This window comes from Rhinoraja longicauda, chromosome 36 (genome assembly GCF_053455715.1).
Source record: "Rhinoraja longicauda isolate Sanriku21f chromosome 36, sRhiLon1.1, whole genome shotgun sequence".
Classification (NCBI taxonomy): Eukaryota; Metazoa; Chordata; class Chondrichthyes; order Rajiformes; family Arhynchobatidae; genus Rhinoraja; species Rhinoraja longicauda.
In genome coordinates this window covers 17,482,349-17,503,448 of record NC_135988.1, presented here as the reverse complement: position 1 = coordinate 17,503,448, position 21,100 = coordinate 17,482,349, and the positions used below count along the sequence as shown (strand labels likewise).

Sequence of the window (21,100 nt, the reverse complement as noted above, 5' to 3'; positions counted from 1 at the left end):
GGGCGTGGGGCGCGGGGCGGTGACGTCACCCTTTGCCCGTTACTTGGGAGCGAGGAGGTTGGCAACCCTACTAATATAGAACAAGGGCGGTCCATTACGGGACAAACTAATTTAGACAATAGACAATAGGTGCAGGAGGAGGCCATTCGGCCCTTCAAGCCAGCACCACCATTCAATGTGATCATGGCGGATCATTCTCAATCAGTACCCCGTTCCTGCCTTCTCCCCATACCCCCTGACTCCACTATCCTTAAGAGCTCTATCGAGCTCTCTCTTGAATGCATTCAGAGAATTGGCCTCCACTGCCTTCTGAGGCAGAGAATTCCCAAATACGGGATGTCCCAGCTAATACGGGACAGTTGGCAACCCTACTAGTACGGCGGGATTTAGTTTCCTTGCTGTGGCCACCCGTGGCGATAAGACTGAACTAGCAACGTCAGGGATCAAACTAGAATCCCATTTATCAAATAACGTACAATAATGGTGCTACTATGCACGATGTAATGAGGTGAAAAATCAGATGGGAATTGGTTCCTTACCATGGCTAGTGAAGTGGGATTAAAATTAAATGCACATGTAGCCTCGACGCTTGTAAACAAATTTTATTTCAAAATGTGGTTTACGCTGCACAGCATGATGTTAACATGAAACTGTCCAAATGGTTTAAAGTCCATTTTGTAAGTAGCTCAGCATTTTTGGCGGATTTCTTTCCCAGACAAATTTCTCACACTTTTTTCAGTTAATGCGACACGGTGGCGCAGCGGTAGAATTGCTGCCTTACAGCGAATGCAGCGCCGGAGACTCAGGTTCGATCCTGACTACGGGCGCCGTCTGTAAGGAGTTTGTACGTTCTCCCCGTGACCTGCGTGGGTTTTCTCCGAGATCTTCGGTTTCCTCCCACACTCCAAAGACGTACAGCTTTGTAGGTTAATTGGCTGGGCAAATGCAAAAATTGTCCCTAGTGGGTGCAGGATAGTGTTAGTGTGCGGGGATCGCTGGGCGGCGCGGACCCGGTGGGCCGAAGGGCCTGTTTCTGCGCTGTATCTCCAAATCTAAAAAAAAATCTTAAAAATCGAATGTACTACTCCATTATCTTGAGTCTGTACTCTATGGATGGCTTGATTGTAATCACATATAGTCTTTTCACTGCGTCACAACAGCGCCCAACAAAAAAGCTTTGCCTCGGTACACGTGACAATAATAAACTAAACTAGACTCCATCCAGGTCACGTGTAGAAAAGAACTGCAGATGCTGGTTTAAATCGAAGGCAGACACAAAATGCTGGAATAAACTCAGCGGGTCAGGCAGCATCTCGGGAGAGAAGGAATGACATCAGTCTGAAGAAGGGTCTCGACCGGAAACTTCACCCATTCCTTCTCTCCCGAGATGCTGCCTGACACGCTGACCCAACATGCCCCCCATCAACACTCGGCCCACCTGGGTAGACACAAAATGCTGGAGTAACTCAGCGGGTCAGGCAGCATCTCGGGAAAGAAGGAATGGGTGACGTTTCGGGACCCGAAACGTCACCCATTCCTTCTCTCCCGAGATGCTGCCTGACCTGCTAAGTTACTCCACCATTTTGTGTCTATCTTCCAGTATCAGGTAGCATGCTCTCTTTTGCCAGCGGCATCATCAAGGAGGAGTCACACCCCGGCCACTCCCTCTTCTCCCCTCTCCCGTCGGGCAAAAGCTACAGAAGTGTGAAAACGCACACCTCCAGATGCAGGGACAGTTTCTTCCCAGCTGTAATCAGGCAACTGAACCATCCTACCACAACTGGAAAGCAATGCTGAACTACTATCTACCCCATTGGTGATCCTCAGACTATCTTTGATCGGACGTTACTGCCTTTAGCTTGCACTGAACATTATTCCCTTACGACGTGAGATTATTCCCTTAGAAGGATGAGAGGGGATCTTATCAAAACGTATAAGATTATTAAGGGGTTGGACACGTTAGAGGCAGGAAACATGTTCCCAATGTTGGGGGAGTCCAGAACCAGGGGCCACAGTTTAAGAATAAGGGGTGGGCCATTTAGAACTGAGATGAGGAAAAACTTTTTCAGTCAGAGAGTTGTGAATCTGTGGAATTCTCTGCCTCAGAAGGCAGTGGAGGCCAATTCTCTGAATGCATTCAAGAGAGAGCTAGATAGAGCTCTTAAGGATAGCGGAGTCAGGGGGTATGGGGAGAAGGCAGGAACGGGGTACTGATTGAGAATGATCAGCCATGATCACATTGAATGGCGGTGCTGGCTCGAAGGGCCGAATGGCCTCCTCCTGCACCTATTGTCTATTGTCTATTGACGTATCTGTACACTGTGCATGGCTCGATTGTAATCACATATTGCCCTTCTGCTGACTGGTTAGCACGCTACAAAAGCTTTTCACTGTACCCGGTGCACATGACAATAAACTAAACTGAACTTTTCACAAATTCCTTCAAAAGGTGACCAAAGATAACCTGCCTGCAGGATTTATTTCCTATATTAAAGCATTCAGTCTTTATTCTGTAGTTTAACATGGTGACATGATGAGGGTGAGCATCCTCTTGCAAAGACACTGTTTTCAGCAATTTAAAACCATTTAAAGCAATTTGAGTTCAGCCCTAGCATCTCGTTCCTTTGGTGTATCTGCACCCCACGGAAGGATTACAGTGCCCTCTGCTGTCGAACAATGCCTGAATCTGAAGAAAACGCATGACTATGACTGTGTAGGAAGCACGCACCTTGTCACAGGGAAGGTAAAATGGGGACACATGAAACTGCAGATGCTGCAGACTCGAGCAAAACACAACAGATCAGGCAGTGTCCATTCCCCCCACAGATGCTGCCTGACCTCTGTGTTTCGATAAACAAAATAGGGAGTGGTCAATTAAACCATTTAAATTTATTCAAGGATTATTATTATTAATAATAAACTACGCTGCCAATGGAGCAGGCCGGCAGCAACTGCCCCCTCCCCTGACATCAGTCTGGAGAAGGGTCTCCACCTGAAACATCACCCATTCCTCCTCTCCCGAGATGCTGCTTGAGCCGCTGAGTTACTCCAGCATTTCGTGTCTACCTTCGATTTAACTGCATCTGCAGTTCTTTCAGGCACAACTAACCCTCACTGTTAGAGTCATTACAGAACGCAGGCTGCAGCAAAGCCAAAACATAAACCATGTGGCAGAGTGTCAATGCCTGTCTGTTGAAATAGCTCGGCGATGGACAAAAACTGCTCACAGCTGAAACTCTGTGACATGACTTGGTGATTATGTACATGCTGAAAACTACCATATGAAATTGTAAACTGACATCTGTAGTAATCAAAACTTACTCTTTTTAATGATTCCGAGGTATAGTCCGGATGAGTCAAGAGAATATCCATGTCACCGCTGGACTCAGCACCTGGGAACCAGAGAGGAGACAACACTGAGCAATATTGCCTTTGATCCATACTCCCTGCATTTTTTTTGCATTTAGTAGTCATTAAACAAATAGAAAAAGTGAACAGATGAAGATGAACTGGTCGTCATGAAACTGAACAGCACGTCTTCGATCAGCTCAATCGCTTTAAAGGAAAGTATTATACATTTTATTAAGTAGAAACAAGGATGTGTTGGATGCGGAGGCTGGTGGGGTGAACAATGAGGACATGGGAGGTATTTATTCACAAAATGCTGGAGTAACTCAGCAGGTCAGGCAGCATCTCAGGAGAGAAGGAATGGGTGACGTTTCGGGTCAAGATGAGGACATGGGGAACTCCGTCCTAGTTGGGTCTGGGGGAAGGGGGAGCAAAAGCAGTGCCACTGGCCACAGAGGAGACACAGTTCAAGGGTCCATCCACGACACTGGGAGGGGAAACCATGTTTACTAACGAAGGAAGACATCTTGGATGGAAAGTAGGGTTGCCAACTGTCCCGTATTAGCCGGGACATCCCGTATTTTGGTTAAATTGGTTAGTCCCGTAGGGGACCGCCCTTGTCCCGAATTAGGCCCAGGTGGCGTTGTAGGCCCGGACACTGTAGACTTCGACACTGTAGCCCAGGGGGCGCTGCAGTCCCAGACAGTGTAGTAAACATACAATGCTGGAGTAACTCAGTAGGACAGGGAGAATCTCAGGAGAGAAGGAATGGGTGACCTTTTGGGTCGAGACCCTGAAGAGTCGAGTCTGAAGAAGGGACTCGACCTGAAACGTCACCCATTCCTTCTCTCCCGAGATGCTGCATGACCCGCTGAGTTACTCCGGCATTGTGTGTCTACCTTCGATTTTAACCAACATCTGCAGTTTTTGTTTCCTACATCGGACAGTGCAGGCCCGGGCGCCGCCTCACGTAGGTTGCTATGCAACCCGCCTACCAGCCCGGGCGGCCGCCATTGGTGGAGCGGGAGCACGTGGCCACTGGCTGGGTGAGGTCGCGTGGGGCGCGGGGCGGTGACATCACCTTGTCCTGTATTTGGGAGTGAGGAAGTTGGCAACCCTAATGGAAAGCCTCATCTTGGGAGCAGATGTGGTAGAGACGGAGACATTGAGAAGAGTGGATCAGTCTCAAGATCATAAGTTCTCCTGGCTTTCCAAGCCCCACGACCAACCACAGTGCGAACGTATCCAAGTCCCCCTCAGCGCATGGTGAGCTTGCACACACTACATCGTTGGCAATTTGATCCAATTTTTTTTTAATCTACTTTTCAAGTAGATTCAACATTAAAAAAACCGGCAAGGAAAAGTTAGGAAAATCATCCAATTTTCCTGGGTTAGGCACAAGAGCAAGTATTCCATTGGCCATGTTTCATTTTCCTGCTGGTGAAGGAAGAATGTACCAACCTCGTCTGAAGCTGCCACAAACAGTGGCAACATATTTAGAATCTAATTTTTCCACCTCCTGCAGAGCTATAGCCTAAAGAGTAAAAGAGACAAAAATTATTAAAAATTCACAAGCAAAGTAAAAGGGGAAGTGACATTCGAAGTGATGCATGACATATCTTTAATTCACTTCAACTCAATTGGCTTGATAAAAATGAAAAAGGTTGTCTCTAGTGTATGTAGGAGAGTGTTAATGTACGGGGATCGCTGGTCGGTGGGACTCAATGGGCCGAAGGGCCTGTTTCCGCACGGTATCTCTAAACTAAAGTTGCTGTCTCAAGAGATGAAAGAGCAGAAGAACGTGACTAACAGGATTGTTTTAGATTTTTAGATTTAGAGATACAGCGTGGAAACAGGCCCTTCGGCCCACCGAGTCCCCACCGCCCAGCGATCCCCGCACATTTACACTACACTAGGGACAATTTTAAAAAATAATTTTTTTACATTTACCCAGTCAATTAACCTACACACCTGTACGTCTTTGGAGTGTGGGAGGAAACCGAAGATCTCGGAGAAAACCCACGCAGGTCACGGGGAGAACGTACAAACTCCGTACAGACGGCGCCCAGAGTCAGGATCGAACCCGAGTCTCCGGCGCTGCATTCGCTGTAAGGCGGCAACTCTACCGCTGCGCCACCGTGCCGTCCACGGTTCTCTGAAGGAACTCTCTGCTTTACTCACTGATACTGCAGATAATGTTTTTTGACAACAGTTTTGTACATGACTAAAGTGCTATGATTTGAAAGCAAGAGAGGAACAACCGTGTTCCAAAGAACGCAGCGAGCATATCTGTGCACAGGCTTTCTACCCATTACGATTCATAGTCTGCAGTTACAATTTATTACCCGAGGGGTGAGGTGTAAATAAGCAACCGATTACAGGAGACGCAGAATAAAGTGAGAAACAAACTGCAAGAAGCACAAAGTCAAGCAGACAACGTGCTGGTCGGTGTTTCGGGTCAAGACTCTGCATCAGGGCAGTTTAAGTTCTCTTTGCCTTACCTGCATTTTCACCATTTCTGTCCGAGGAATTCGCTTTTCAAAGTCCTCAAAATACCTATTAGGATCAATAAAATAACTGTGAGCATGTCGTAATTGGAAAGCGATTACCACTTGAACTCTCCTTTATATAGGTCGCCTATTAAACGGTTCAGGTTTAGCATCAGCAAAAAATAACAACTACTTTGGCACAATACCAAGGAAGTACCTTCAAATCTCACCAATCCTCTTGCACTGCATATAATATACTAACTAACGTGAAGCACAAGGTAGAAATTCTAGTTTCAGATCCAACTATAATTGTGCGATCCATGTAACACATCAAACGTTGAGTTACTGCCCAGCCTCCATTTTGAAATCCGTTTCAAGAAAAGTATTTCCAAGATTATTACATGTAGCACAGTGTAACTAGGTTACTGTCAGGGGTTATGGGGAGAAGGCAGGATAATGAGGTTATGAGGGACGGATAGATCAGCCATGATTGAATGGCGGAGTAGACTTGATGGGCAGAATGGCCTAATTCTACTCCTATCACTTATGATCTTATTGTCCAAAACTAAAAGTTGTTTAATTATCCCTTTTATTGCCACCAGAAGGCTTTAGCACTTTAAGCAAATACCTGCACTACACATTTGCTCAAATTTAAGAAAAACAATCTTAAAAAAATGAAATAAAATTATTAAAAATTTTCCCAACTCCAATTTTAGCCAGAGTACCAAATCAGCAAACAAATTAAACACACGGGATGTGACATTAACGTAAACATTTTGAAGTCTTTAAGGCTAATCTATTGGCGTGCCTCGTGGCGCCACGGGAGAAGAATGAGGAGGAGATAAGACTTTGCCTTCCATCACAGTGAGGGTATGCCTGGAGCAATCACTGTGATGGCTGTTTTGTGTAAAAAATTGTATCTGTGTGTCTTGTGCTTTTTGATGTCTGCTGCCGGACCCTGACGTGAGAGGACACTGGCGTTGAGTATTCGCCGCTTTTCCGTCAGGATAGTTTGTCTGTTTGTCTCTATGTTAAATGTATTTGTAAAGCGCTTTGAGCATGTGATAAGGCGCTATATAAAATAAATATATTATTATTATTATTATTATTATTGGGAAAGTTAATGCTCAATTACTGTGGATAATCTCAGATTAGTCTCCATATCCTTTAATGCACAACAACAAGAATTAACAGGTTCAAACTAACTTTCTCAACCAAGGAGTAAAATGAAATAGCTTCTGAATTGTGAATTCCCATAAAACTTTGACCTTCCTCCAACTTGAAATTACAATGGGTAACAGCAAACTTTTAATAATTGGCTGCAAGGGTCTGATTACAAAGATGTGCTTCACTCTTCAGATTTAAATGGAACATACATCTGTTTTCTGAAAATCTTATTCCGCCCATTTTGTGTTGTATAAAATCATGCAGAGATAATTTTCACTGCAAACTCTTTGCCAATATTTCACCACTAATTTCCATCCTGCTCTTAAATATACTTGGACCATCTCCGACATCTCCCTACCATTTCTGGATCTCACCATCTCCATCACAGGAGACAGGCTTATGACCGACATCTACCACAAACCTACTGACTAACGCTACCTCCGCCAATATTACGGTCTCTTCAAAAGTAATTTTCCTCAAAATGACTAATAGATAGAAAAGGCATGTGGCGGGAGATGTCAAAGGAGAATAAACGCAAATGCAGCGCCGGAGACTCAGGTTCGATCCTGACTACGGGCGCCGTCTGTACGGAGTTTGTACATTCTCCCTGTGACCAGCGTGGGTTTTCTCCGAGATCTTCGGTTTCCTCCCACACTCCAAAGACGTACAGGTATGTAGGTTAATTGACTGGGTAATATGTTTTTAAAAAATTGTCCCTAGTGTGTGTAGGATAGTGTTAATGTGCGGGGATCGCTGGGTGGCGCGGACTCGGTGGGCCGAAGGGCCTGTTTCCGCGCTGTATCTCTAAATCTAAATATTACTGTCTCTTCAAAAGTAATTTTTCTCAAAATGACCAATAGATAGAAAGTTACACTCTTGCAGACAAAAGGCATGTGGCGGGAGATGTCAAAGGAGAATAAAGGCGACTGTCCAAGACCAAAGAGGACGGCAAAGGCTTTAGTGATTAGCAAAAAAGGTATGGCTGGAGGAGCTGCCCTCTTTCAAACTTTCACTTTGCCCCTCCCTGCTCTCCTGCCACTGTTCTGGCACTCACTAACTCTCGCCAATGGGAATGATTTAATAGGAACCTGAGGGGCAACATTTTTTTTTTTACGCAAAGGTTGCTGGGTGTACGGAACGAGCTGCCGGAGGAGGTAGTTGAGGCCGGTACTACCCACAATGTTTCAAAGACATTTGGACAGGTGCATGAATAGGACTGGTTTAGAAAGGATATGGGCCAAACACATGCAGGTGGGACTAGCGTGTAGGAAAAGAAAAACTGTAGATGCTGGTTAAAATCGAAGGTAGACACAAAATGCTGGAGTAACTCAGCGGGTCAGGCAGCAACTCGGGAGAGAAGGAATGGGTGACGTTTCGGGACCCGAAACGTCACCCATTCCTTCTCTCCCGAGATGCTGCCTGACCCGCTGAGTTACTCCAGCATTTTGTGTCTACCCAGGTGGGCCGAGTGTTGATGGGGGCATGTTGGGTCAGCGTGTCGATGGGGCATGTTGGGCCAAGGAGCCTGTATGCAACTTTGTGTGAGTGTATGATGATTGTAGGCGCCACCACAAACAATTTGCAGCGAGCAAAGCTGCTCACTGCACCAAATCCACCGCCATTAATACTACATCCCCTGCTGCATCTCATTGCCTTTACGACAAAAAGACTCCACCACGAAAACACTTACTTCAAGCCAATCCGCTGATGATAATTCAGTATGTGTTCATTTTCCCTCAGATCTGTTGGTCAGAGAAAATATATTTCAAATCATTAATAGCCATTTAGAAGACTTCAAATAACAGAAAGAATTCGCTGTCAAGAATTAGATTAAATTGTTTTCCCCCGCTCCAGAGGGCTAACTGTTCCCCTCACAAAGGGCGGTACACTTAAAGATCATCACTGTGGCCGTTGTATGGGCAAAAAACGGCAGATGCTGGTTTAAAACGAAGGTAGACACAAAAAGCTGGAGCAACTCAGCGGGTCAGGCAGCATCTCGGGAGAGAAGGAATGGGTGACGTTTCGGGTCGAGACCCTTCTTCAGACTAGTCTGAAGAAGGGTCTCGACCCGAAACGTCACCCATTCCTTCTCGACTGTGTCCATGTAAATGGGTTTGAGCTGTGCACTTTACCTGACAGTAGACTGACCCTTCCCATCCCTGTACTCAATGCCAGCCCCATAGTTGTCGAGACATGACCTCTTACTCATCCCCAATTGTAAATGCTCAAACTGGAGGGCCCTGGTAGAGTTGCTGCCTCACAACGCCGGAGACCCGGGTTCGATGCCGACTACAGGTGCTGTCATCATATCATCATCATCATCATATATATACAGCCGGAAACAGGCCTTTTCGGCCCACCAAGTCCGTGCCGCCCAGCGATCCCCGTACATTAACACTATCCTACACCCACTAGGGACAATTTTTACATTTACCCAGCCAATTAACCTACATACCTGTACGTCTTTGGAGTGTGGGAGGAAACCGAAGATCTCGGAGAAAACCCACGCAGGTCACGGGGAGAACGTACAAACTCCTTACAGTGCAGCACCCGTAGTCAGGATCGAACCCGAGTCTCCGGCGCTGCATTCGCTGTAAAGCAGCAACTCTACCGCTGCGCTACCGTGCCGCCCTTGGGTTCCCCAGATCTTCCTTCCTCTCTTGGGGGTTCCTTCAGGATCAAAGGTGAGTTGCATCTCCATCAGTTCTGTGGGCTCTGAAGTGGAACTTGCAAAAAGTTGCTTTTTCCAGGCCGTTAGCCGGTAATGGGATGTCTGTCGGAGACTTTTCAACGTGAGATCAGATGATCTCAGGATGAGAATATCCCAGTTTGAGTGCAGCGCAATGAAGGCAAAAGTAGAAAACCTGGATGACAAGGGATATTGAGGCTCAGATCAGGACAAAGAAACCACATGACAGATGGAGGCAGCCGGCTCAGTGAACAGGACACGGTGGGAGGAAAAGTGTCCTGAACCACGGTCACTCAGAGGGTGAGTCTCTGAGGTTTCAAGGAACAGACTGTGACTGTCATCTTTGCTCCGTGTTGGTTCTTTGTATTGGATGCAACTTATGTCATAAATCTTGTCCATGTAACCAATAGACCTGTACCCACAGTGATTGTTGTGGTCACAGACAAGTCTCCTGAATTACCTTACAATGGTTGTGTAAATGTTATACTTGGAGCGAACTGTTGGATAATGGGAGTTGTGCTGTTTGATTGGAGAAATAACAAGACAGAAGATTTCACGTGGTGAGAAGCCAGTGAATGTTGTTGTGTGGAGGGGCCAGGCGTTGTGTGGAGGGGTCCAGGTATTGTGTGGCTGTGTGGAGCTTGAACGTTCTCCCTGTGACCACGTGGTTTTTCTCCGGGTGCTCTGGTTTCCTGCCACATTCTAATGTGTAGGATCGAATTAGCATAGGATGATTGCTAGTGGCGTGGACTTGGTCTGATTCCATGCTGCATCTTTATAAACTAAACTAAACATGTTGCATGGCCTGCTGTGTATCTCCAGCATTTTCTGTTTTTATTTTATTTTTTTAACTGCCGATTTTTGCTTTTCATTATGAACGACCAGTCATTAACAGAACAGAACGCTGCAGAGTATGAAGTGAAGTGAAATAAATACTTTGCAAAGTAAAGAAACCGTAAAAGTAAAGAATGAAAGGAACATTTTCATATGTATTTTTATTTATGGGCAATTAATGATTAAATTTAAGGTTGTAACTTTACAGCCTCAAAAGCTGGTGCTGTTGTAGTTTTAAAAAATGGGGGCTTAAATACCGTACCATCCAAAGTCTTGATCCCCTCCTCCACAAACTTTCTCGCTGCTGCAGGTCTGCAAAGTATCAACATGCATTAGTAAATGACTGCCTTCAATCCCGTTTAAAGCCCTTCCAAAATATTTCACCTCATTCCCCTTTAATTTTTCTTTTGCCCATTCATTTTAAATTGATCCAGACACCAACTCGCATACCAATGACAAACCTTAGCCATCAGTTAAACATCATTTTTCCTTATTATGAGCTGCAAACTTCCTAGGTCTCCAATCTCTGAAACTGCATCCTGGTAAACATCCTCAAACCCTCTCCAAGGCTTTGGTGAGTTAGATAGAGCTCTAGGGGCAAGCGGAATCAAGGGATATGGGGAGAAGGCAGGCAGGGGTTACTGATAGTGGATGATCAGCCATGATCACAATGAATGGTGGTGCTGGCTCGAAGGGCCAAATGGCCTCCTGCTATGAGGAGCAAATCGAACATGCTGAAGTGGGGATGTACTGAAGATGCGGCAGACTGCCAGTGGGGCCCTTGATCACGTGTGGCGGCGACTAACGGCTGCGGCTCCCTGGCAGTCTGTTTGTCCTTTGTCCTTTTTTTGTTTGTGTGTTGGTGTTGGGGTGTTTTGTTTTTGGTTGTGTATGTGTGGGGGGGGGGTGTATGTGGGGGGGGGGGTGGGGGAAATCTTTCTTTTCTTAGGTCTCTTCCTCAGGGCGAGGCTTGGCCGCGGGGCCTTCCATCGCCCGGTGCGGCTCGGCCGCGGGACTGAACAGTGCCCGGTGCGGCTCGGCCGCGGGGCCTTCCATCGCCTGGTGCTGCGCGACCACGGGACTGAACAGCGCCCGGTGCGGCCGCGGGGCCTTCCATCGTCCGGTGCGGCGTGGCCGCGGCGCCTTCCATCTACCGGTGTGGCTCGCACCGGGGACTTTCCAGCGCGGCACGGCCGCGGGACTTTCCAGCGCCCGGTGCGGCTCGGCCGCGTGGACTTTCCATCTCCTTGCGGGGGCTGTGCGGGTCGGTCGCCTCGGTAGGGGTCGAGTTGTCTGTACGTGGGAGGGGCATGGGGGAAGAGAGAGGGGAAGTTTTCTATTGACTGGATAGCACGCAACAAAAGCTTTTCACTGTACCTCGGTACACGTGACAATAATAAACCAAACTATACTGGCACCAACAACAAGAATTATTGGGATACATGGAATCCTCTCCATTTTGCCAGGTAATGAAGGACCACTGTGATAAATGTTATTGCCTTCAGAACTTACCCTATTCCGGTTACTCTTGTTAAAAAGTTAATAGATGAACTGGTATCGTCTTGACGAATCTGGAAGAAAAGAAAGCAAAATTTCAATGTAATCATCAAAATATGAAAAGGCTAAACTATATACACTAGACATTTAAATCAATATATATAAATCTATATACACCAGTCTATTTAAATCGACCTTTCTGACCCGTAACAGAATTTGATTCAGTTAGTCTTCCACTCTCCCTTCCTTATTCCTCAACAATACAACCCTCTCCTTCCTTCTCCCCTATGCACCAGGGCCTTTTTCTGTGCTGTGGGACTTTTAAACATAATAAAAATGGCATCGGTCTGAAGAAGGGTCTCGACCCGAAACATCACCCATTCCTTCTCTCCCGAGATGCTGCATGACCCGCTGAGTTACTCCGCATTTTGTGTCTACCTTCGATTTTAACCAGCATCTGCAGTTTTTTTCCTACACAAATAACATGTCAAGTCAGACATGGAAATGCACAAGCATTTCTAAAGCACTTTTTAGGGTATGCCCATATTCGTTATGTTCCCGCCCCCCTGACATCAGTCTGAAGAAGGGTCTCAACCCGAAACGTCACCCATTCCTTCTCTCCTGAGATGCTGCCTGACCTGCTGAGTTACTCCAGCATTTTGTGAAATAAATACCTTCAATTTGTACCGGCATTTGCAGTTATTTTCTTACACCCCATATTCTTTATAATCATTTTAAAACCATTTTGAAATAAATTGAAGTTATACCAGAGAAAATGTGGAAATCAATCTAGTTAGAGCAAAATTCCACATCAGTAACAAATTTTAAATATACCAACCCCTCTGGTAAGCATATGTGGTTGGAGTTGTGTGGACTACCCTCTTTTCAAAATGTACAGTGTTTTTTGTATAGGAAGGAAATGCAGATGCTGGTTAAAACCAAAGATGGACACAAAATACTTTAACTCAGCGGGACAGGCCACATCGTTGGAAAGAAGGAATGGGTGACATTTCGGGTCTGGAATTTAGAAGGATGAGAGGAGATCTTATCGAAACGTATAAGATTATTAAGGGGTTGGACACGTTAGAGGCAGGAAACATGTTCCCAATGTTGGGGGAGTCAAGAACAAGGGGCCACAGTTTAAGAATAAGGGGTAGGCCATTTAGAACTGAGATGAGGAAAAACCTTTTCAGTCAGAGAGTTGTGAATCTGTGGAATTCTCTGCCTCAGAATGCAGTGGAGGCCAATTCTCTGGATGCATTCAAGAGAGAGCTAGATAGAGCTCTTAAGGATAGCGGAGTCAGGGGGTATGGGGAGAAGGCAGGAACGGGGTACTGATTGAGAATGATCAGCCATGATCACATTGAATGGCAGTGCTGGCATGAGGGGCCGAATGGCCTCCTCCTGCACCTATTGTCTATTGTATCTATCTTTAGTATCCACCTAAGTGAACTGAAGATCATAGAGGGAACCATCTTCTTTGCAAAATATACATGGCTTTCTTTTCACACATGATAAGATTTCTTACTTTGGATGTTTGTTCGATCATCCCGTACCATTAATCTGGAATAAATCTAAACAGGTGATTGACACTTGAAACGGTTAATTGCATATAAATCCATGTTGTACCTTTTCCAACTTTTGCAACTTTCCTGTTGCGAGAAACTCATCAATCTTCTTTGCAATCCTGTCACCAACTCCTTCCTAAAACGTATTGTAAATACAAATTAACGCATGCTATCTCACAAAACACCTCTACTCAGATTCCTTGTCATTTTAACTCAGTTAAGATGTTTTAAATGATGCAAATATTGGAAAGAATAACTTTAGAGTTTACAAAATGTTGAAATGTTATAAAAAAGCTTTTCTTAGAATTTAAATGCTCACCAGCTTTTTAGCTTCTGCACCACTCTTGATTCTTGTTGGATATTTTGCGATGACTGAAGCTGCTTTCCTGCCGGAAGATAACAAAAAGTACAAACTTGCATTCCAAATGTCTACTTTGTTTTTGGTAATCATCTGCAGATTAGAAAGCCTCTAGAAAGTATTGATTTTATAAAAATTACATTACACACATTCTCCCTTCCCACGGGAGCCTCACATAGAAAGCAGGTATACTGCAAATTCAGAATCTAATTTACAGATGACAAACTCAGATTGAAAGTGTATTTCTATCTATAACCTGGCCACCTTGGAACAACTGTGGCCACGGTGGCACAGTGGCAGAGTTGCTGCCTTGCTGCACTTGCAGGGTCTCTAGTGTGTGTAGGCTAGTGTTAATGTGCGGGGATCGCTGGTCGGTGTGGACTCGGTGCACCGAAGGGCTTGTTTTAAGCGCTGTATCTCTAAACTAAATTACTAGGTTAATTCCCGGAATGGCGGGACTGTCTTATGTTGAAAGACTGGAGCGACTAGGCTTGTATACACTGGAATTTAGAAGGATGAGAGGAGATCTTATCGAAACGTATAAGATTATTAAGGGGTTGGACACGTTAGAGGCAGGAAACATGTTCCCAATGTTGGGGGAGTCCAGAACAAGGGGCCACAGTTTAAGAATAAGGGGTCTGCCATTTAGAACGGAGATGAGGAAAAACCTTTTCAGTCAGAGAGTTGTGAATCTGTGTAATTCTCTGCCTCAGAAGGCAGTGTAGGCCAATTCTCTGAATGCATTCAAGAGAGAGCTAGATAGAGCTCTTAAGGATAGCGGAGTCAGGGGGTGTGGGGAGAAGGCAGGAACGGGGTACTGATTGAGAATGATCAGCCATGATCACATTGAATGGCGGTGCTGGCTCGAAGGGCCGAATGGCCTACTCCTACACCTATTGTCTATTGTCCATTGACCCGGCATCCATCCCGACTATCGGTGCTGTCTGTACGGAGTTTGTACGTTCTCCCCGTGGGTTTCCTCCGAGATCTGTGGTTTCCTCCCACACTCCAAAGACGTGCAGACTTGTAGGCTAATTGGCTTTGGTACAAGTGTAAATTGTCTCTAGTGTGTGTAGGATAGTGTTAATGTGCGGGGATCGCTGGTCGGTGTGGACTCGGTGCACCGAAGGGCTTGTTTCACGCGCTGTATCTCTAAACTAAACTAAACCAATTAAAATATGAAATTTAAGCTTGAAGTACATTCATCATGTGGTTCATATTGGGAACGATTGCTAGAATACAGGTCATAACTCATTAGTTTGTCCAGAACATCACTAGTGATGAGAATTTTGGATCCAGTTGGAAACACCTCCTAATCGGGGTGATGAACTCGGTTTACTCAGGGGACCAATATTTAGATAGCAGCCACTGACCCAAGTCAACTGGAGTGCATACACCTATCACCTGCTCCAGCTCTACCTCTATTTTCCAGCTTACTTCCCCCACCCCCCCCACTCCCATCATTATGAAGGAGGGACCCGACCCAAAATGTCACCCGCCCATTCCCTCCACAGATGCTGCCTGACCTGCTGAGCTCCTCCACATTGATTTTTGATTAGGCCAGGAACCCTGGGAAGAAATGCAACTGTCGGACGTCAATGCCACTGATTCTGAGGATTACCTGTAAGCATTGTACTTGTGCATTGCTCGATTCACATTCCTCTCAAAGTTAGCCAGTTCTGCAAAATAAGACAACCAAAGGTAAGTCTCAAACAATCATTTGCACAGAAACCTTTGAAAGAAAAACAGTCAGCTGGAGATGGAGATGATGACTGGGAAAAGGAGCTTGACAGAAGCCAAAGACCATGTGTTAACCAATCTGCTTTTGCATTACTCCAATCTGATGAGCCCTGATTTTGTTGCAATAACAATAGACAATAGGTGCAGGAGGAGGCCATTCGGCCCTTCGAGCCATGATCATGGCTGACCATTCTCAATCAGTACCCCGTTCCTGCCTTCTCCCCATACCCCCTGATTCCGCTATCCTTAAGAGCTCTATCCAGCTCTCTCTTGAATGCATTCAGAGAATTGGCCTCCACTGCCTTCTGAGGCAGAGAATTCCACAGATTCACAACTCTCTGACTGAAAAACTTTTTCCTCATCTCAGTTCTAAATGGCCTACCCCTTATTCTTAAACTGTTCTGGACTCCCCAACATTGGGAACATGTTTCCTGCCTCTAACGTGTCCAACCCCTTAATAATCTTATACGTTTCGATAAGATCTCCTCTCATCCTTCTAAATTCCAGTGTATACAAGCCTAGTCGCTCCAGTCTTTCAACATATGACGGTCCCGCCATTCCGGGAATTAACCTAGTAAACCTACGCTGCACGCCCTCAACCTTTGGAAACAATCCCGGATCAATTTTTTATCTACCATATCTTCCAAATATTACCACCTCAAAACAATTCTAATTTGGCAAACGCCATTTCCTGATCGTTCGGTGCAAATGCATCATGATTTTCAAAGCGAAGGTAGACAGAAAATGCTGGAGTAACTCAGCAGGTCAGGCAGCATCTCTGCAGGGAAGGAATGGGTGACATTTCGGGTCGAGACCCTTCTTCAGACTGATGTCAGGGGAGGGGGCGAGACCGCCCCCTCCCCTGACATCAGTCTGAAGAAGGGTCTCGACCCGAAACGTCACCCATTCCTATCTCGACCCGAACCGTCACCCATTCCTTCTCTCCAGAGATGCTGCCTGACCCAATGAGCAAACTCCAGCATTTTGTGTCTACCTTCAATTTAAACCAGCCCCTGCAGTTTTCTTTCCTATGATGTTCAAAGCTCCTTACTGTGAATTCCTTCATTAAAAATAGTTTGAATATTTCCCCTACCACTGTTGGCTAGCTGGTATACAGATCCTAGCTTTCTCTCTCTCCCCCTTTTCTTGAATGTCATGGTTACATTTGTTCATTTCCAACCCGAGAACTATTCCACAATATTGATAATTTTGGTCCTTGAGTAGCAGTTATAGCTTTATTTGAGCAATGTTTTATTTTGTTTTTAATTATTTTAATGATTGACCTAGGACATCTTTAGGCTGGAACCCATTAAAGTGAATAAAGAGTAGGGACTCGGAGATTAAACACAAGATTCCAAATTAGGGTAGGGACTCAGGATTTAAAATAGCTTAATGTTGGGGAGGGAACAGAAAGTTAATTGTTGGGTTTATTGACAGATGCATAAGTACAGTGAGGGGGGGAGAAAGGGGAAGAGGGGAGAAGGGAAGGGTGGAGAGGGGAAGGGGGGAGAGGGGAAGGGGAGAGAGAGGGTGAGGGGAGGGGGGGAGAGGGGAAGGGGGAAAGGAGGGAGAGGGGAAGGGGAGAGGGGAAGGGGTAAGGGGAAGGGGAGAGGGGAAGAGGGAAATGGGGGGTGAGGGGAGAGAGGGGAAGTGGGGAGAGAGGAAGGGAAGGGGAGAGGGGAAGGGGGAAGGGGATAGTGAGGGGGAGAGAGGTAGGGGGGAGGGCGAGGGGATGGGGGGAGGGGATAGTGAGTGAGGGGAAGGGGGAGAGGGTGGAGGGGAAGGGGAGAGGAAGGGAAGGGGGGAGAGGAAGGGAAGGGGGGGAGAGGAAGGGAAGGGGGAGAGGGGAAGGAGGGAGGGGAAGGGGAGGGAGGGGAAGGGGAGGGGGGAAGGGGGAGGGGGAAGGGGGAGGGGGGAAAGGGGAGGGGGAAGGGGGAGAGGGGAAAGGGGAAGTGGGGTGAGGGGAAGTTGGGAGAGGGAGTGAGGGGAGGGGGGAGAAGGGAAGGGGGGAGGGAGGGGGGAGAGGGGAAGGGGGAGAGGGGAAAGGGGAGAGAGGGGAAGGGGGAGAGGGGAAGGGGAGAAGGGGGAAGGAGGCAAGGGGGAGAGGGGGAAAGGCAGAGAGGGGAAGGGGAGAGGGGAAGGGGAGAGAGGGGAAGGGGGAGAGGGGAAGGGGAGAGTGAGGGGAGGGGGAAGGGGGATGGGGAGAGGGGATGGGGAGAGGGGGAATGGGGAAGTGGGGAGAGGGGAAGGGATAGTGAGGGGGAGAGAGGTAGGGGGGAGAGAGGGTGAGGGAGAGGGGATGGGGGGGAGGGGATAGTGAGGGGGAGAGAGGTAGGGGGGAGAGAGGGTGAGGGAGAGGGGATGGGGGGGAGGGGGGTAGTGAGGGGGAGAGAGGTAGGGGGGAGGGCGAGGGGGGAGGGGGTAGTGAGGGGGGGAGGGCGAGGGGGGAGGGGGAGGGCGAGGGGGAGGGGGTAGTGAGGGGGGGAGAGCGAGGGGGAGGGGGTAGTGAGGGGGAGGGCGAGGGGGTAGTGAGGGGGGAGGGCAAGGGGGTAGTGAGGGGGGGAGGGCGAGGGGGAGGGGGTAGTGAGGGGGGGAGGGCGAGGGGGAGGGGGGTAGTGAGGGGGGAGGGCGAGGGGGAGGGGGTAGTGAGGGGGGAGGGCGAGGGGGAGGGGTTAGTGAGGGGGGAGGGCGAGGGGGGGAGGGGGTAGTGAGGGGGGGAGGGCGAGGGGGGAGGGGGGGAGGGGGGTAGTGAGGGGGGGAGGGCGAGGGGGGAGGGGGTAGTGAGGGGGGGAGGGCGAGGGGGGAGTGAGGGGGGGAGGGGGTAGTGAGGGGGGGAGGGCGAGGGGGGAGGGAGGGCGAGGGGGGAGGGGGTAGGGAGGGCGAGGGGGAGGTGAGGGGGAGAGAGGTAGGGGGGAGGGCGAGGGGGGAGGGGGGTAGTGAGGGGGGGAGGGCGAGGGGGGAGGGGGTAGTGAGGGGGAGGGCGAGGGGGGAGGGGGTAGTGAGGGGGGGAGGGCGAGGGGGAGGGGGTAGTGAGGGGGAGGGCGAGGGGGGTAGTGAGGGGGGGGAGGGCGATGGGGAGGGGGTAGTGAGGGGGGGAGGGCGAGGGGGGAGGGGGTAGTGAGAGGGGGAGGGCGAGGGGGGAGGGGGTAGTGAGGGGGGGAGGGCGAGGGGGGAGGGGGTAGTGAGGGGGGGGAGGGCGAGGGGGGAAGGGGTAGTGAGGGCGAGGGGGGAGGGGGTAGTGAGGGGGGGGGAGGGGGTAGTGAGGGCGAGGGGGGAGGGGGTAGTGAGGGGGTAGTGAGGGGGGGGGGAGGGGGTAGTGAGGGGGGGGGAGGGGGTAGTGAGGGGGGGGGAGGGGGTAGTGAGGGGGGGGGAGGGGGTAGTGAGGGGGGGGAGGGGGTAGTGAGGGGGGGGAGGGGGTAGTGAGGGGGGGGGAGGGGGTAGTGAGGGGGGGGAGGGGGTAGTGAGGGGGGGGAGGGGATTAACGCGCCGCTGTCTCCCGCCTCCAGTTACCGATGAGGAAGTCTGTGATCCCCTCGTTCATCGACTCCTGCGGCGCCTTCCTCTTGCTCATGGCGGCGGCTGTCGGTGCAAGGCCCGCCCGCCCGAACGGCAGCCTCCCTCCCTCCCTGTCCCTGTCCCGGGCCGGCGGCCGCCGTCACCACAATGCCAGGCTTCTGCTGCGTCACTAGGCCGCGTGCGCGCCCCCGGCCCCGCCCCCCGGCCCCGCCCCCTCGGCCCCGCCCCCCCGGGGATTTAAACGGTGCGCGGCCCCGGCCCCTGGCTGCAGCCAACACACACTCACTCACACACCCCACACACACCCCACACACTCACACACCCCAAACACACTCACACACACCCCACACACACCCCACACACTCACACACCCCAAACACACTCACACACACCCCACACACACCCCACACACTCACACACCCCAAACACACTCACACACACACCCCACACACACACTCACACACCCCACACACTCACTCACACACACACTCATACTCGCACACACGCACTCGCACTCACATTCACACACACTCACATATGCAGATACACTCACATATAGATACACACTCACACTCATACTCACACTCATACACACACTCATACACACACTCACATACATACAAATAGACTCACACTCACATATACACACTCACACCCATACTCACACTCACACCCATACTCACACAATCACACACACTCACACATAAGACACACTCACACATAGACACACACTCACATAGATACACACACACTCACTCACACATAGACAGACACTCACACACACACAGACACTCACACACAGACACACACACTCACTCACACATACACACACGTGCACACACACATGCACAGACAGACACACACATACTCACACATACTCACTCACACACTGTAAATCGCTTCACACGGTTGATGTATTGGCTTTATTGCAGAGAGAGAGAAAGAGAGAGAAAAATGGAGGGAGAGGGGGAGAGAGGGAGGGAGCGAGAGAGGGGGAGAGAGAGGGGGAGGGAGGGAGGGAGCGAGAGAGGGAGAGAGGGAGGGGGAGGAAGGGGAGAGGGAGGAAGGGGGAGAGAAAGAGAGAGAGAGAGCGAGAGCGCAGAAACCCCAATAGAAAGTCAGGCAACTGTTCCCTGGGAATGCCACGTCCATATGCATGGGGAATACTGCAATCTATTTCAGAAATATGCCTAGAAAATGCTGTTCAATTATTGTATTGCATTTGTGCCATCAAACAAAGTCACATTCATTGTGCCCTCAAAGAGTTATACAGCACAGCAACAGGCCCTTCAGCCCAACTCGGCCATGCTGACCAAGATGCCCATCAAAGTTGGTCCCATTTGCTTGTCTTTGGTCCATATCCCTTGAAACCTTCCCTGTCCCTGCACCTGTTCAGCAAGTGTCTCTTAACAGGCTTCTAAACAGTTCTTCCAAAAGCTCGGGGTACTTTCCGTTTCGCCTCTATCCTAGGGTTACCGTCAGGCAGACGATACAGGAGTATGGCTGTGCGTACCACCAGACTTAAGAACAGTTTCTACCATCAATCAGGCTTCTGAACTCATAAACACATTTCAAATCATATATGTTGATTATTTTTAATATTGTCTTTTTACCTATTTTTAATATTGTCTTTTTACCTTACTAATGTAATTTTTTATCTTATTTATCCTTGGAATATTACTGCTGAGGTGACCCGTTGTCTTGTCAAATACATTTCATTGTACCGTTGATCCTGTGCCAACCTACATATGACAAATAAAATTTATTATTATTATTATTATTATTATTATTATTGGGAACATTGTCAAAATAAATGACGTTCTACAACACTGCAAAGGTATTTATTCACAAAATGCTGGAGTAACTCAGCAGGTCAGGCAGCATCTCAGGAGAG

At 48.5% G+C, this 21,100-nt stretch overlaps 1 protein-coding gene across 1 annotated transcript in view; it reads right to left on the bottom strand.

Moving 5' to 3' along the window:
• polb (polymerase (DNA directed), beta) overlaps positions 1–19,362 on the bottom strand; it is a 49,753-nt gene extending 30,391 nt beyond the window's left edge. Inside the window, exons 1-10 of the mRNA XM_078429099.1 lie at positions 19,201–19,362; positions 15,572–15,629; positions 13,912–13,978; positions 13,654–13,728; positions 12,040–12,098; positions 10,790–10,839; positions 8,695–8,746; positions 5,850–5,904; positions 4,810–4,882; positions 3,322–3,392 (exon numbers count right to left, since the gene is read on the bottom strand). Of these exons, the coding sequence (XP_078285225.1) occupies positions 3,322–3,392; positions 4,810–4,882; positions 5,850–5,904; positions 8,695–8,746; positions 10,790–10,839; positions 12,040–12,098; positions 13,654–13,728; positions 13,912–13,978; positions 15,572–15,629; positions 19,201–19,261 (621 nt within the window). The 5' untranslated portion in view covers positions 19,262–19,362. The remainder of the gene's footprint in view (positions 1–3,321; positions 3,393–4,809; positions 4,883–5,849; positions 5,905–8,694; positions 8,747–10,789; positions 10,840–12,039; positions 12,099–13,653; positions 13,729–13,911; positions 13,979–15,571; positions 15,630–19,200) is intronic.
• Between the last annotated feature and the right edge of the window lie 1,738 nt (positions 19,363–21,100).